The sequence below is a fragment of the Chinchilla lanigera genome, unplaced genomic scaffold, assembly GCF_000276665.1.
Source record: "Chinchilla lanigera isolate Chin_1 unplaced genomic scaffold, ChiLan1.0 scaffold00127, whole genome shotgun sequence".
NCBI classification, from domain to species: domain Eukaryota; kingdom Metazoa; phylum Chordata; class Mammalia; order Rodentia; family Chinchillidae; genus Chinchilla; species Chinchilla lanigera.
The window spans coordinates 1,745,514-1,759,886 of record NW_004955528.1 but is presented as its reverse complement, the minus strand read 5'-3'; the positions used below and the strand labels follow the sequence as shown (position 1 = coordinate 1,759,886).

Here is a 14,373-nt window from a genome sequence, read left to right as displayed (position 1 = left end):
ATGACACAGCAACAATAGGGGCCGCTCTGGCCCGCGCGTCGGGAGACCGCGCTTCCGCCGGAAGGGAGCTGCCGGCGCGGGGGCGGGCCGTGGCCGGGTAGGCGCGATGGGCGGCCACGCAGGCCAATCGAGAGCGGGACGGGGCTGGCCGCGCGGCTGACGAGGCCCAATCGGCGGCGAGAACGGTGGTGGGGGCGGGCCGAGCGCGGGTTTCCGGTGGGGCCCGGCAGGCGCCGAGGAGGAAGAGCGAACCTGGACGGCGTCTCTCGGCCGAGTGTGGGCGCAGCCAGGTTCGAGGCCGGGCTCGGGGCGGGCGGGATCCTCAGGTCTCTCCAGTCCCTCCTCGCCCAGCGCGGTCCGAGGACCCGGCGTGGGCTCGGCGGGCTGCTGCGGAAGCCGAGCGAGACGTCCCGGTCTGGCTGCGCGAGGAGGCAGGACGCGGGCAGCCGTGCTGCGCCCCGAGGCGGCGCCCCGCAGAGACGGTGTCAGCCGGTTCTTGCTCGCGCCCGGCTGCAGCCGGGCTTGAAGGCGGGAGGCTTCGCGAGTGCGCACAGTGACGTCGGCAGGGCTCGGGAACCTCGAGCGGTGGCGCGGTTTAGGTGTATTTAAGGAAGGGGCAAGGAAGCCCGGACTTGGCGCAGCTGGGCCGGCGCTGAGGCTTGGCAGACCGGAGGCGGGCCCTGTGGACTGGGCAGTGTAGCTTGTGGGCAGCCCTGGCGCCGGCGCCCCGATCCAGGGCGCGGCTGCGATGCCCCAGGAGGGAATCAGGCTTTCGGTGGCAGTGCCCGCGCGGTGGCACGCCGGGCCTCAGTGCCCCTCTGTGCTCTTTCAGGATGACGACTTCAGGCGCTCTCTTCCCAAGCCTGGTGCCCGGCTCTCGAGGCTCCTCCAACAAGTATCTGGTGGAGTTTCGGGCAGGAAAAATGTCTTTAAAAGGAACTACAGTCACCCCAGATAAACGGAAAGGGCTCGTATACATCCAACAGACCGACGACTCCCTCATTCACTTCTGCTGGAAAGACAGGACATCTGGGACCGTAGAAGATGTGAGTGCCTTCAGAGCAAGGCGTCCGATGGGCCGCCCATGCACCCAAGGCTTCCCGGTGTGGAGGGACTTGCGGGGCGGTGGGGCTCCTGGCCCGTGCTGTGATCCGCTTGTTGGTGTACCGCTGGTCTCGAGGATGACAGAATGCTCCCACCGCTCTAGCCCTGTGTTGTGCACTGACCGTAGTCCGAAAGATTCAGCACCTAGTGACATTGTGTTCACTGGACGACAAAACTAGCCGAAGGCATTTTTCAGCCTGTGTCCCTGGTGACTGGCATTGCAGATGTGTACAAATCCTGACCTTCATCACAGCTCTCGGGAACAGGAAGCTTTATCGCTTTTCTTTAGAGTTCTTTGTTCCGCTTGAGAGCCAGTCAGAGTCGGCATTTTACCTTATCTCGAAGTGTTTCTGTTGAAGTCCCTTAAGAGCTGGCGGTCCCCATCCCAGCCCCTCCCCTGAGCGGCGTGTAGGGTCTGCCCCTCCCCGTGGAGGTGTCTGTCTCTGACCATGACTTAGCACCTTCTGGAGACCTGCAGAGGGGCCTGGTGGCCTGCCGTGTCTGTGTACCCTGGGAGAGCTGAGAGACCAGGGCTTTGGCAGTCCGTGTGCGCTCGCGGCTGACTCCTGCTCTTGTGCCTGTCAGGACCTGATCATATTCCCCGACGACTGTGAGTTCAAGCGTGTGCCGCAGTGTCCCAGTGGGAGGGTCTACGTGCTCAAGTTCAAGGCAGGGTCCAAGCGGCTCTTCTTTTGGATGCAGGTATACAGGAGGGTGTGCTTTGTGTTTTTCCTTTTTTGCCAGCGTGCCACAGGGTAGAATTGGCTTTGGCACACAGCTGTGGTGGCCTGGGGTGCCTGAGACACGTTACCAGGTGGTGGGGAGTGGGGGCCGTCTTCCCCTGTCCGAGGTGTGTGACTGGGCCCTGGTGCCTTTCACAGTGTGCGCCCTGCCTCGCGGAGGCGTCTGCAGCTGGTATGCCGCTTCTGTTCCTGTCGGTGTATAGTCAGTTTCTGTCTGGGGTGACAGGCCCTGAGAACGAGGTGCCCGCAGATGGAAAGAAAAGCACGGGAGAGACAGTGATGGGATCTGGGGGCTTGCAACCTCTCGAACTGAAGCCTGGATTACCATCCTCCTTAGCCTTTTATTGGGATACAAACATAAAGCAGCTGGGCTGGGCATATAGCTCAGTGGCACAGCGCCTGCCTGGCAAGCGTGAGGTCCTGAGTTCGATTCCTGGTACCAGAAAAAAACCAAAAACAACAACCACCAAAAAAACACAAAAAGTAGCAACAGGGCAAATGGGAGGAATAATTAACAGGATTGGCGAGGACAGTACAACTTAAGTGTCACAGGAATGAGACTTGACTAGTTAGCCATCATGTTGTCATTCTTCCGGGCAGATCTCAGCAAGGCATCTAGTGCTGTCCCGTGGCTTCCCACAGGGACACAGGTCCTGCTGTCGTTTCCTTTTACACGAATGCTCTTGCTAGACTTCCTCCAGAATCAAACAGTCATATGGCTTGGTCAGGCCCGAAGTCTCACGTAGGTGATACATTGAAAGATAAACGAAAGAATGTCTTCCACACGTTCCCACATCCACCTCTGCTTCCTCACTGTCCATCGCTGAGGCGGGTAATCTGGAGGAGCACAGTGTCCTTGCTGTGTTTCTCACAGACAGGGCGCGCCCCCGACTCCCTCACGGTGTGTGCTGGAGGCCTGTGAATGTCACTGCAGGTTCCCTCGTCCCATAGCTGCTTCTGGGAGCCACCACCCGTCCTGCCACCTGTTGGCGACCATCAGACGTGTTTCCCTTTCTTGCACTGTCACGGGCAGTGTTGCAGTGAACGACCTGGGATACAGGTCTTTCCGGGGTGCAGGTGTGACCTGGAGGTCAGAGCTGTGAGTGGTATTTGCCTTTGGAAGCCCATGCACGCGTCTGCAGTTTGGACAGAGGTTGCTGCTGTCTGCGGATGTAGGACTGCTGCCTGGCCCCGTACTGTCCAAAGGGAAAGCCGCGAGGACCCTGGGTGGTGGGTGTGGCCGTGCTCCACTACACTTCTTGTTTACAAACAGCAGTGGGTGTGCTTTGCTGGCCGCTCTAGTTCCTTGCTGTACCATGAACTCTGGAACTCTCGTCCCCTCCCTTCCGCCTCTCTGTCTCCTGGATTTGCTCATGTAACGGTTTTCGCGCCCTCACCAGGAAGGCAGGGACTGAAGCCTACAAGGCTCAGAGCAGGTGCTCAGACTGCGTGGCTGCTGTTCTGCAGTTCTGGGGGCGCCTGTAGGGTGAGCTGCCTGAGGACCCTGTTCGCCCCTGGGCAGAAGTGTGATGAGGGTTGACTGTGCCCGCTGGTTGAGGGCAGGAGACTGCTGAGGGGAGAGGGCTCAGCCTGGCAGCTGCTGAGCCCTGCCCTCCCGTGGTTCAGTGGGTTGTCAGCGGGCACCCGTGATGACGGCCAGCGGGGGTGGCGGAGTCCTTGGGGTGCTGCTGCAGCCCTGTCAGCCGTCTGGGCCGGTCCCGTCCGTGCTGTGGGCTGTGCCCGGGGCTCGGACCAGGCAGGGGGGCTGCTGGGCCGCAGCCTGCAGGAGCCGGCGCCTCGTGTGGGCTGCTCAGCTGGGGCTCTCCTCGTGTCCTTCCCTGCAGGAGCCGAAGACTGACCAGGACGAAGAACACTGCCGGAAGGTCAACGAGTACCTGAACAACCCCCCGATGCCCGGCACGCTGGGCGCGAGCGGAAGTGGAGGCCACGAGCTCTCCGCACTGGGCGGTAACGGTGACCTTAGGCTCTGGTAGTGCGGGCCAGTGTTTCCTTGAGTCTGGCCTCCTAGACCATTCAGCCTTCCTGACACCCTGAGCTCGTATTTCTAAGCAACTAGCAGATGCTAAGTTAGAGCCCTGTTTGCAGTTCCGCTCAGTCCCATCGCGTCTCCCTGGGGTACGACGTGCCTGGCCCCCAGTGCTTCCTGCCAGGCGCCGCTCCCTGTGCAGCGGCAGGGCCTAGCACCCTCCCTCGGAACCGTGCTGCTTGCACAGGCTGGGCCCAGTGCGGCCCCAAGTCTGAGCCCTGTGTTTTCCAGGCGAGGGCGGCCTGCAGAGCCTGCTGGGGAACATGAGTCACAGCCAGCTCATGCAGCTCATCGGACCGGCCGGCCTTGGAGGACTGGGTAGGGTGCCACCCTGCCCTCGAAAGCGGGCCTCTTCCCCGTGCTTGCATTGGAACCTGGTGTTTCCTCGAAATGTTTGTTGGTGCTCACCGAGCAGCATCTGGGTGTATTCCTTGCACATATTTGGCTGGGAGCTGCGTGGGTGAGGCCTCTCGGGGCCCCAGGGGAGGACCCAGCTTGGTCTTCAGTGGTGCAGCTTGCTAAGGGCAGGGCTGGAGATGTGAGCTCTGGGCTTCTGCCTGGGGTTCCCAGGTTGGCCTGCCACTTGGTGGTATGATACTGTGCTGGATACTTAGGATGCAGTTGGCATGTTGGCCAGGATTGGGCCAGAATTTGTTTTTTGGTTTTTTTTCCGGTACCAGGAATCGAACTCATGACCTTGAACTTGCCAGGCAGGCACTGTGCCACTGAGCTAAATCCCTAGCCCCAAATTTATTTATTCGTTATTATTACTGTTTTTTTTTTTTTACGTATGTGGTGCTGGGGATGGAACCCAGGGCCTTGTGCATGCAAGGCAAGAGCTCTACCACCAAGCCACATCCCCAGCCCCTTGGGCCAGAATTTGATAGTGGGATGGGTAGGACGGAAGTGGTCTGGCTCTACCCAGCAGGTAAATCTCCAGCCAGAATGGGAGTGGTCACCCTGCTTCCTGAGACCTGCCTGCTGTGCTTGCTGCCCTCCCTGTGCCCATCCCGTGGGTTGGGCTTGGGGCGGCCTGTGGAAGGGGCTGGGGTGTCTCAGCACAGTCTCCTTGCTGCTTGTAGGTGGGCTTGGGGCCCTCACTGGGCCGGGCCTGGCCAGCCTACTGGGGAGCGGCGGGCCTCCAGCGAGCAGCTCCTCGTCCAGGTGAGCCCACAGCACCCCGCCTGCCTGCCAGCGCCACCCTTCCGCAGACCCGCCTGGACTGTGGGGTGGGCGGAGTGGGCATCTCCAGGGTGCTTTCATGGCCCTGCCTCTTCCCTGGAGCCATGCGGAGGGCGCTGGTGGGAGCTCACCCTCCAGCACTGCCCTCGCTCTCCCCAGCTCCCGGAGCCAGTCAGCAGCGGCTACCCCATCCTCCACCACCTCCTCCGCCCGTGCCACCCCAGCCCCTTCTGCCCCAGCAGCTGCCTCAGCGACCAGCCCGAGTCCTGCGCCCAGCTCAGGTAACGGAGCCAGCACAGCAGCCAGCCCAACGCAGCCCATCCAGCTGAGCGACCTCCAGAGCATCCTGGCCACTATGAACGTGCCCGCCGGGCCAGGCAGCAGCCAGCAAGGTGAAGAGTGCGTGCGGTGGGCCGGGTGGGCCCTGCCCCGCGTTTGCTCCCTGCCTTTCCCGAGGCACTGGGCTGAGCAAGTCCGACTGCCGCCCTGTGGAGTCCCAGTTTGCCCCTCGTGCTGTGTGGCTAGCGGTTTCCAGGGCGCGTGGCTTGCCGTCGCCCTCCACGTGGGCACCTGGGCCCGCGCTGTGGCGCTGACGGCCGTGTGCTCGTGCCCTAGTGGACCTGGCCAGCGTGCTGACGCCAGAGATCATGGCGCCCATCCTGGCCAACGCAGACGTCCAGGAGCGCCTGCTGCCCTACTTGCCCTCTGGGGAGTCGCTGCCTCAGACTGCAGACGAGATCCAGAACACGCTGACCTCGCCGCAGTTCCAGCAGGTAGGGGAGGGCCTGCCCACCCTCAGCGCCTTGCGCGCGTGTGACTTGGGTGCAGGGCAAAGCTGTTCCCCAGTGGGGTCCGGGCTTGGGGCTCTCGTGCCCCGACTCAGCGCGGCTCTTCCTGCAGGCTCTGGGCATGTTCAGCGCAGCCCTGGCTTCCGGGCAGCTGGGACCCCTCATGTGCCAGTTCGGGCTGCCTGCGGAGGCAGTGGAGGCCGCCAACAAGGGCGGTAGGTGCCTGTGCTGTCGCCCGAGCTCCCCATTCTCACTGTGTAAAGGGGTGCTGGCTCTGCCCGTGCTTTCTGCCCCCCTTGGGCAGCAGCCCTGGACGGGGCGCAGCAGCACTTCCATTGTGTTTCAGATGTGGAAGCCTTTGCCAAAGCGATGCAGAACAATGCCAAATCTGAGCAGAAAGAGGGCGACGCGAAAGACAAGAAGGACGAAGAGGAAGATATGAGTCTCGATTAAGTTATTTGCTCTTTTAAGGGATTGGAACTCTTAGTCATGTGACTCCTGTAGTGGCGGTTGTGATTTGTTGCGTGCCCTGTCCTGTCCTGACTTACTAATAAATAAAAGCCCTTTCTTTTACCTGCCACCTCTGGTCTTCCTCTGTGGGCCAGCACCATCCCCACAGCTTACCCCGAAAGGTGACAGAGGTGACACTCAGTTGAACAGGGTACTTTATTTTTGTCTTGAGAAGGCACCAGTGCTGGTAGACGTCTCATACTGCCAGAAACTGGTGGGAGGGAGGTACAAGTATAAAAGCCCACTTTACAGTATCCTACCCTTTCGTTTAAAAAGATAATTTAATCCATTTCCAGAAATGAGACCTGTCACCCGGAGAATCTAGTCTAGATAAATACCCACAGCGCTGCCTACGAGACCTACTGAATACAGCAGTGCAGGGAGGGCCGCTGAGGCCCACTGTGGCGCTGGGGACACGGCCCGGCCCGCCTGCCACTGCACCTGCCCGGCGCCCCGTACTATGTGACCGGACAGCCACTGGCCCCGACTGCCCCCTGGACGCTTGCAGAGCGAGTCACGGTGACGGGGGACCGGTTCACCAGCAGCTTCCTCATGCAGCCTCGGTAGGCAGGTAGCCCCGACTCTGCACCTGTGGTCTCTGGGTGCAGGAAGACAGGGTTGATGGTGGCAGCTTGGTGCCCCAGGTCCTTCCTGTGTACCAGTCACCCACCTAACCACCCTTCCCGAGAAGGTGGGATAGGAGCAGATGGGCCCAGCACCAAGCAGGCCCCCCACCTGGGCCACGGCCACTCACCAGGCAAGCCCCCGAGGTGCAGAGGTGCTGGGCCGCCAGCTGCAGCCGCCGCCGAGGGGCCCACAGTGCGGTTGCTCTGAGTGTCCACCTCCAGCCGAAGCCCGTTCCTGCCCTTCACGGCTGTGGGAGACTCTTGTGGGTGCCCCCAGCCCGGCCACGGTCCCTCAGGCAGGCTGCCCCTGGAGTCCCACCCCAGCTCCCACTTCCGGCCACGGGATGTGACGTACTCACCTGTCAGTCGGTGCCACTGCCCGTCACACAGTGCTACAGGGCGTGTCACCCACGTGGAAAATTCACCTGCGCCGTCATCGGCTCGCAGCAATACCTGAGGGAGAGGGCGGGTCAGACCTGGCACCCGAAGTCGCCAGAGCCAGGAGCCCCCTGCCCTGGTACCACGACCCTATTTACCTGCTTCTTGGACACCTGCAGCTGCAGGTAGGGGGTGCCCTGGGCCCGGCCTAGGTGGAAGATCAGCCCGCTGGCTGCCAAGGGCCGAACCTCCAGCTCCACGCTCACTTCGGGCAGTGTGGCGCCGGGGGGTTCTGTGGGGAGGAGCCCTGGTCAGAGTGGACAGTCCAGCCGAGGGCCAGAACCGCCCAAAGCCCCTGCCCTGCCCCCAGACCTAGAGTGACAACTCCTCCACCGCCTGCGAAGAACAGGCCACTCTCCAGGGGGCCTGAGATGCAGGGCGTGACCCCCACCATCCGCGTGGGGGTCCCCAAGGGCCGCCCGTCCAGCCGCAGTCTCTTCACGCAGCCACTGAACCCGGTGGCCACCTGTGGGGAATGAGGGCTGGAGCCAGGCAGGGCTCACTGAGCAGAGGGACAGTGGTCAGGCCAGGCCGAGGTTTAGGTTCTTACCGGTGGGCGGGAGCTGCGACTGCCAGCTGGGAGGCCCCCCACAAAGAGGGTATGGGGCTGAGGGGCTGCTGCACTTGGGCTGGACGGGCGGGGCCTTTCCCGGCTCCACGCTCGGACACCGTCTGTCAGGAGCTGGAGCTGACGCTCCTCCCAGCGCACAGAGAGCTGGGGTGGGGAGGAGGCAGGTCAGGAGGGGGCGCCCAGGGCCCTACCCATGTCCCATGCTCCGCCGCTCACCGTGTGCCACCTGCCAGCCCGTGAGCGCTGGCGGCTCTGGACGCGCAGGCGGGGCCCAGGCCCTTGTGTCTGTGCGACAAACCGTCCGTGGCTCAGGAAGACAGCCAGGGAGGCACTGCCGGCTGCCAGGGGGGCAGCAAACAACAGGAGGCCCTGGGGGGCGCGAGGACGGACCAGCATCGAGAGGTGGAACCTGGAAGCCAAGCACGGCATCAGTCTCGGTGGCCCCTCCAAACCCACCCCAGCCTGGCCAGGCCTTACCGGTCCCTGTGGGGGTCCAGGATGCCTGCAAATTCCAAGTAACTGGGAAGGGGACCCCCAAACTGGAAGGCGTCTTGAGTCACCCTGACGTGCAGAGGTGGCGCACACTCAGGGTTCTGCCTGGGCTGGCGGTTGCGGCGGGAGGCCTGGAGGGACAGGGACAGACGGGGCACCTGCCGCAAGCTGCTCTTTACCCACCTGGCCCTGCCCCCACACTCCCGTGTCTCACCTTCTGAGCCACAGCCCGCAGGCCGCGAGCGCCCGGGCCCGGGCTCCGGGAGAGTGGGGCCAGGGCACAGCCTGTGCTCACATTGACAGCCCCCAGGTTCTGCTGCAGGTCAAACACGCGCTGTGGGCCCTGGAGCCTGGAGGAGGGGAGGAGGGCAATCAGTGGTGGATGGGGCGCAGCAGGGACCTCAGCCAACGGCCATCACTCACCGCTGCACAAAGACATTGCTGATGCAGCCGCTGAAGTTGCGGAAGGAGGCGGCGGACTCGGACAGACCCCCCAGGAGGAGCTGGGGGGGCTCCTCAGGTGGGTGCTGCCTGGGAGGGGACGCCTGGTGTGGCTTCATCTGCTGCAGCTGGTCATCCACGTACAGCCAAACCCTGAAGGCAGGCGGAAGGGCAGTGTTCCCAGGCCTGCAGGGCCAGCCCAGCCCGCGGTGGAGACAGAGGGCCAACCAGGACGCGCGGTGAGGCCGGGTGGGCAGGGCTCACCCTGTGGTGTTGCTGTAGAAGGCCACATAGTGGGGGGCACCATCGCTGAAGACCCCTTGTGTCTTCAGCTCTGTCCTCATGAGCCGCAGTGTCACGTGGCCTTGCTGAAGGGACACCTGGCACAGCCCATCCTGGGCGCAGTGGCCAGGTCAGTGGGCGGGCCAAGCACCCAGAGTCTCCCCCCAGCCCTTTCTCCAGTCACTCAAGCCCCCAGACTGTCACCACAGCAGGCAGGGGGCGGGCAGCAGACCGCAGCGGGTAGGACCAGGCCCAGGCAGGGCTGTGGGTGGCAGGCAGTGTGGCCTCACCGGGGATGCGTGGTGGTAGAGCAGACCGTTGTTCTGGGTGCTGCGAAAGCCAATGCCGGAGTAGATGTTGCTGGTGAGGGGCGGCACATCAGGCAGCGCCAGCGGCAGGAAGCCATGGCCATAGAAAGTCATGGTGCGTCCCACCTGTGGAGAGGGAGCCTTGAGTGCCGAGCTCGCCGCGAGGACGGCGCACAGCTCCAGCGGCGGGAGGGCGGCTCACCAGCAGGTCTGCAGTGCAGCCAGAGCTGACGCCTGTGGTGTTCAGCCTCTTGAGGTCCACGTATTTGCCCAGAGCTTTGATCCCCTTGACGCAGCCACGGATGGAGCCCCCGGAGGGGAACAGTCGCTGCAGGCTGCAGAGGGTCAGGGTCATGTCTCCTGAGCCCCTGCGCCCGGCCACCCTGGGTGCCACCCTGCTGAGCACCCTGTCCTCACCTTGGGGGCAGCTGCTCAGGCGGCACACCCCCCAGGTAGTAGGCACTGGCCAAGTCCAGCGTGTTGTCCTGCTCCACGCTGAACACCGTGGTCCTCTCCACACGCACCAGCATGCGCTTGCGGCTGCCGGCCAGCAGGAACACCTGGATCTGAGGTACAGGTGGAGGGCTTCAGGCCACGCCGAGTCCTGGGAGCCTCCCTCACCCCCAGGCACCCAGACTCACCGCTTTGCTGGCTGTAGTCAGGGGTGGAGGTGGCTGCAGCGGAACGGCCTCCTTGAGACCCATGCCCAGGTCATATAGGAGCACGAGGTTGCCTCTGACCACTGCCAGGCACAGGAACTGGTTCTAGGGGAACAAGGTCGGGCCAGGGTTAGCACAGGCTAAGGCCGGGATGGGGGGCAGGTGGGGCAGGGCCGTGCCTGGTACTTCAGGAAGAAGATGATGCCGCTGTAGGACACGAGCCGCAGCTCCTGCTCAAAGCGCTTTGTGGTGCTGATCTGTCTCTCGAAGCTAATGTGGGCAAAGCCGGTGCCATCCAGGTAGGACCCATCCGTGAGCCATGGGTCCCCTGTTGACTTGGAGCTGCAGATTAGAGGGCTCAGGATTAGTGGGGAGTGGGTGAGGGGAGCAGGTAGGGGTAGGCTGTACGTACCGGGCACAAGGCCTGTCCACAGCCGTGTCTACCCGGAAGGTCCTCTCGAAGTTATAGAGACTGACCACCTCCTCGTTCAGTGTGTCCAATTCAATGCAGCCCCGGAAGCCGGGGAAGCGGAGGGGTGCAGGGGGCTGTGGGCACAGGGCACGGTCAGGGCGCCCCCAGCTACCCCACGAAGACCAGCAGGGAGCGGTGAGATGTGACACCACGAAGGGCCTTCCAGGACACAGCAGGGCTGGGCGAGGCTCACCGTGAAGCTGCTGGGGTACCCGCCCACGTAGAAGACAAAGTCGTCAGGCTGTAGGCTGAGCAGCCCCTCCATCCCAGGGGCCACGGTGTCCCCCTTAGTCTCCTGGACCACTGGCTCCTCCACGGTGATGGACATGTGGCCAAACTGGAGGGTCCTGGGGCAGAGGTGGAAGGTGCAGGGTGAGTGGGCATGACCCAGCAGGAGGGCACTGCCCCTGCCCGAAGGCTTTGTACCTGTCAATGCTGACGGTTGCAAACTGCTCCCCGATGTCCTCGTCGATGCTGAGGGCCACGGGGCCGGCATCTCCCAGCCTGTACACCCAGTGCACCTTCTGGTTCCTCAGAGCCACGCCCATGTAGTCCCCAGTGGCCTGCGGCGTTGACAAAGCACACTCAGGACAGGGAACAAGCAGCACGCACACCTGCGACCTGCTGGTCGGCTCACGCCACCCTCCCCCTGCCTGTACCTGGCGGCTGCCCATGTACAGCACAAAGCGGTCCCCGGCCTCCTGCCCGGGCTCTGGCAGCTCGGGGTTCTGCAGGTGGAACTTGAGGGCGGTGTAGGCAGCAAGGTCGGCCAGGTCCCGTGGGGTGCGCAGCTGCACCCCTGAGCGTCCATTGAACTTCATGGACACCTTGACCTGGGGATGCAGGCACGTCAGTGCTCACTGCCTGGTCTCTCAGACACCGCTGTCCCGACTCTACCCACCTTGCTGGCAGCGCCCCGGGCCTGCGCGATGAGCTCCCGCACGCGGCCGATGCTGGCGGACAGGGCCAGGCTGGCATTGTGTGTACTGCGGTTCTCCAGGAGGCTCAGTTTGGCCAGCAGCTGCGGCAGCGTCTTCTCCAGGGAGGACACTGCGGACGGGTGCAGGGCCGTGTGCCGAGAGTCCCACCCACCCCCTCCCCCAGGTCTGGGGCCTGCCGGCTCACCTGAGCGGCCTGCATCAAGCACCACCTGGCCCAGGTCCTGACCCCGCAGGCCCCCAAACTGGCCCTGCCACCGCTCCAGGTTCCTCTGCATGTCCCGAAGCTGGGACTGCACTCGAGCAGCCGTGTCCTGGGCTTCGGCAGCCACGGCCTTGGCGTGGGCAATCTTCTTGCTTGTCTCATCTGCAGCAGGCACAGGGCACACTTGGCACGGGCTGGAGCACTCTGGCTTTGTGTCCCTGAGCCCCCTCAAGGGTCACAATGGGAACTCATGCACCCCTGCAGCTCAGCATAGCCTAAAAGGACTTGGGCACCCACCTGACAGCCCTCCCTGAGGAAAACTGCCTGCCTGTGCCACCTCCCTTGCCCCTGGCTACACCAGCTCCCAGGCCTGCCCAGGTCTCTGAGGCTCCAGCCCAGACCTGCTCGGGACACTCAGCAGCCACAGGGACCCTCCAGAAGCTGGGCAGACCATGCTGCCTCGTGCTAAGTCCTCTCCAAGTGGCAGCCACGACCCTGTGGCTGAGGCCTCCGCCAGCCCCACCTCGGTGTCTGTGTTTGACCAGCTGTCCCCTCCCTGAGAGCTCAGTGCCTTGTGCTCCAGCCCAGCCCCCACACTGCACTTGGCCAGCAGCTGTACCGCGATAAGACAGGTGTGAACGTGTCCACTTGCGGAGCCACACTGCCAGCCAGCTAGAGTGCCACCTCAGGCCAAGGGGGTCCCCTCCCCATGGGGGAAAAAAGGACTGGCGGTGAGGGCAGGACAAGACTCCACATACCTGTGTCCATGGACAGCATGGCCTGCGCCTCCTGGATTCGGGCCATAAGCTGGTCCTTTGCAGCCTGGATATCCTGGAGCTGAGTCCTGGCATCCTGCAGCGTGACCCGCACTGCGGGGGAGGTAGGCTCAGCGGTGACGAGCCCCACCCAGGCCTCCTGACCCCGGGAGGCTGAGGCCCACCCATACAGTGGACAGAGATCGTGCTCTGGCCCGAGCTTTGGCACAATACCGAAGCGGGCAGGTAGCTTCTGGGGGCAAAGCCCTAGGGCAGGCACGAAGCAGAATTCACATAGAGGGCTGCCAGCGCTGTTCCCGCCCTGAAGCACAGCGCAACAACCCACAAACTCCACATAGATATGGTCCAGAGTCCACAGGTCCCTGAGGAGTCCCAGAACTCACTGAGGCCCAACCTCCGCTGCTGCCCGAGCACGGCCTCCTCCAGGGCACTGCTGTTGGCCAGCAGCTGCTGGGTTTGTGCCACCAGCCCCCGCTCCACCACAGCCTGCACACAGGGGGACAAGACGCACTGTGTGTCGCCCGGGCGGCACAGCGGCTCCTGCCACAGCCCTGGGCAGATCAGGGACTCACCTCCCACGTGCGGCTCGCCTGCTGCCAGGCTCGGCTCGCGGCTTCCTCGGCAGCCTGCATGGCCTTCAGGATGCTGCTGTAGGCGTTGGAGGCCTCCACAGCCCTCTGAATGAAACGGTCCTGGTTGATACCAAGGACGATGCTGCACAAAGCAGGGGGAAGATCAGAGATGTGCAGATGTGGGGGTCCAGGTATCCACGGCCTTGTGTGCTACCTGTGTGCCCTTCCTGCTGCTCTGGGCCCCAACTGCCTGTGGGCGGAGGAAGGCCTGGCTCCTGTGGGGATGACGGCTTCTCCCTCCAAGGAGCCCTTCCCGACCAGCTGCCCCATCCCGGCCTGACTAGACTGGGGCTGCACTGCCTGGGCCACACACCTGGACAGGTTGAGCGCCAGCTGGTCCAGCTGTTCTGCGTGGGCCTCAGCAGTCTCCACCAAGTCCACCTTGCTGCCGGCTGGGGAGAAGGTTCCTATCTTCTCCAGCAGTGGGGTCCGGGCCCCATCTAGGCTGGCAGCGAGGTGCTCCAGGTCCTGGAGGTGGGTTGGCTTAGTAGGACCCCCTCCCTCTCCCCTATGCCCTGTTTACTGCCTCTGGGACAGAGGGCTGCGGCACGCACATATGCCCAGGAGCCAACTGCAGCCTGCGGGCTGGGACGAAGCCGGGTAGAAGGGGCCTGACGGGATGTGCACTGCGCTCACCTGCTTGGCCCGCTCCATGCCCTGCAAAAGCTCAGAGACACGGGCCAGGGTGCGGTTGGCAGCTTCCAGAGCGGCCTTCAGGGTGGCATTGTCCTGGGACAGCTCCTGCTTCTGTTGCTGAAGGCAAGTGGAGGGGATGAGCACCAAGGGTGTGACTGGCAGAGCGGGCCATGGGGTAAGAAAGGGGACAGAGGGGAAGTGGAGGGCAGAGTCCCTCACCAGGGCTTCCTCCAGCCGCTCCTGGTTGCGGCTGTTGAGCTCCTCAGCCTCCCGAGTGGTGCCCACTGCCCGGTTCAGGGCCTCCCGCAGGTCCATGAGGCCAGCCTCGTGCTGAGCCAGCCGGTCGCGGATGCGTTTAGCCAGCACCTGGTTCTCCTCCCAGCGACTGGTCAGCTGCTCCTGCACACGGGCCAGCACTGGCCAAAGCCAGGGTGCAAGGGCAGTTACTCCAGCAGCCAGGTCCCTTTGTGACTCCTGGTCCCCACCTGGCCCCTAGAGCCCCACCCTGCCCTTGCAGCAGGTG

The 14,373-nt window shown here is 63.5% G+C and overlaps 2 protein-coding genes across 4 annotated transcripts in view; one reads left to right on the top strand and one right to left on the bottom strand.

Moving 5' to 3' along the window:
• Adrm1 (adhesion regulating molecule 1) lies at positions 1-6,437 on the top strand (the record flags this gene model as incomplete). Its single annotated transcript, XM_005410026.2, is given in 10 exon segments — positions 1-290; positions 833-1,046; positions 1,690-1,806; positions 3,692-3,815; positions 4,126-4,212; positions 4,977-5,058; positions 5,236-5,468; positions 5,692-5,849; positions 5,977-6,079; positions 6,211-6,437. Coding segments are annotated over 9 exon segments (1,224 nt in total). The 3' UTR covers positions 6,318-6,437.
• A 75-nt stretch (positions 6,438-6,512) lies between these two features.
• The window catches only part of Lama5 (laminin, alpha 5), a gene marked incomplete at its 5' end in the record, with an annotated part of 40,265 nt that continues 32,404 nt past the window's right edge, over positions 6,513-14,373 (bottom strand). For all 3 annotated transcript variants that reach the window (XM_013507490.1, XM_013507491.1, XM_013507492.1), the window contains 28 exon segments: positions 6,513-6,972; positions 7,129-7,248; positions 7,360-7,453; positions 7,537-7,670; positions 7,751-7,904; positions 7,989-8,153; positions 8,226-8,418; positions 8,487-8,632; positions 8,716-8,851; positions 8,925-9,095; positions 9,207-9,337; positions 9,515-9,658; positions 9,735-9,867; positions 9,950-10,098; positions 10,174-10,296; positions 10,371-10,533; positions 10,604-10,737; positions 10,857-11,010; positions 11,090-11,226; positions 11,323-11,496; positions 11,565-11,713; positions 11,789-11,968; positions 12,565-12,675; positions 12,966-13,068; positions 13,155-13,296; positions 13,528-13,682; positions 13,851-13,967; positions 14,070-14,266. In XM_013507490.1, the coding sequence (XP_013362944.1) occupies positions 6,833-6,972; positions 7,129-7,248; positions 7,360-7,453; positions 7,537-7,670; positions 7,751-7,904; positions 7,989-8,153; positions 8,226-8,418; positions 8,487-8,632; positions 8,716-8,851; positions 8,925-9,095; positions 9,207-9,337; positions 9,515-9,658; positions 9,735-9,867; positions 9,950-10,098; positions 10,174-10,296; positions 10,371-10,533; positions 10,604-10,737; positions 10,857-11,010; positions 11,090-11,226; positions 11,323-11,496; positions 11,565-11,713; positions 11,789-11,968; positions 12,565-12,675; positions 12,966-13,068; positions 13,155-13,296; positions 13,528-13,682; positions 13,851-13,967; positions 14,070-14,266 (4,049 nt within the window).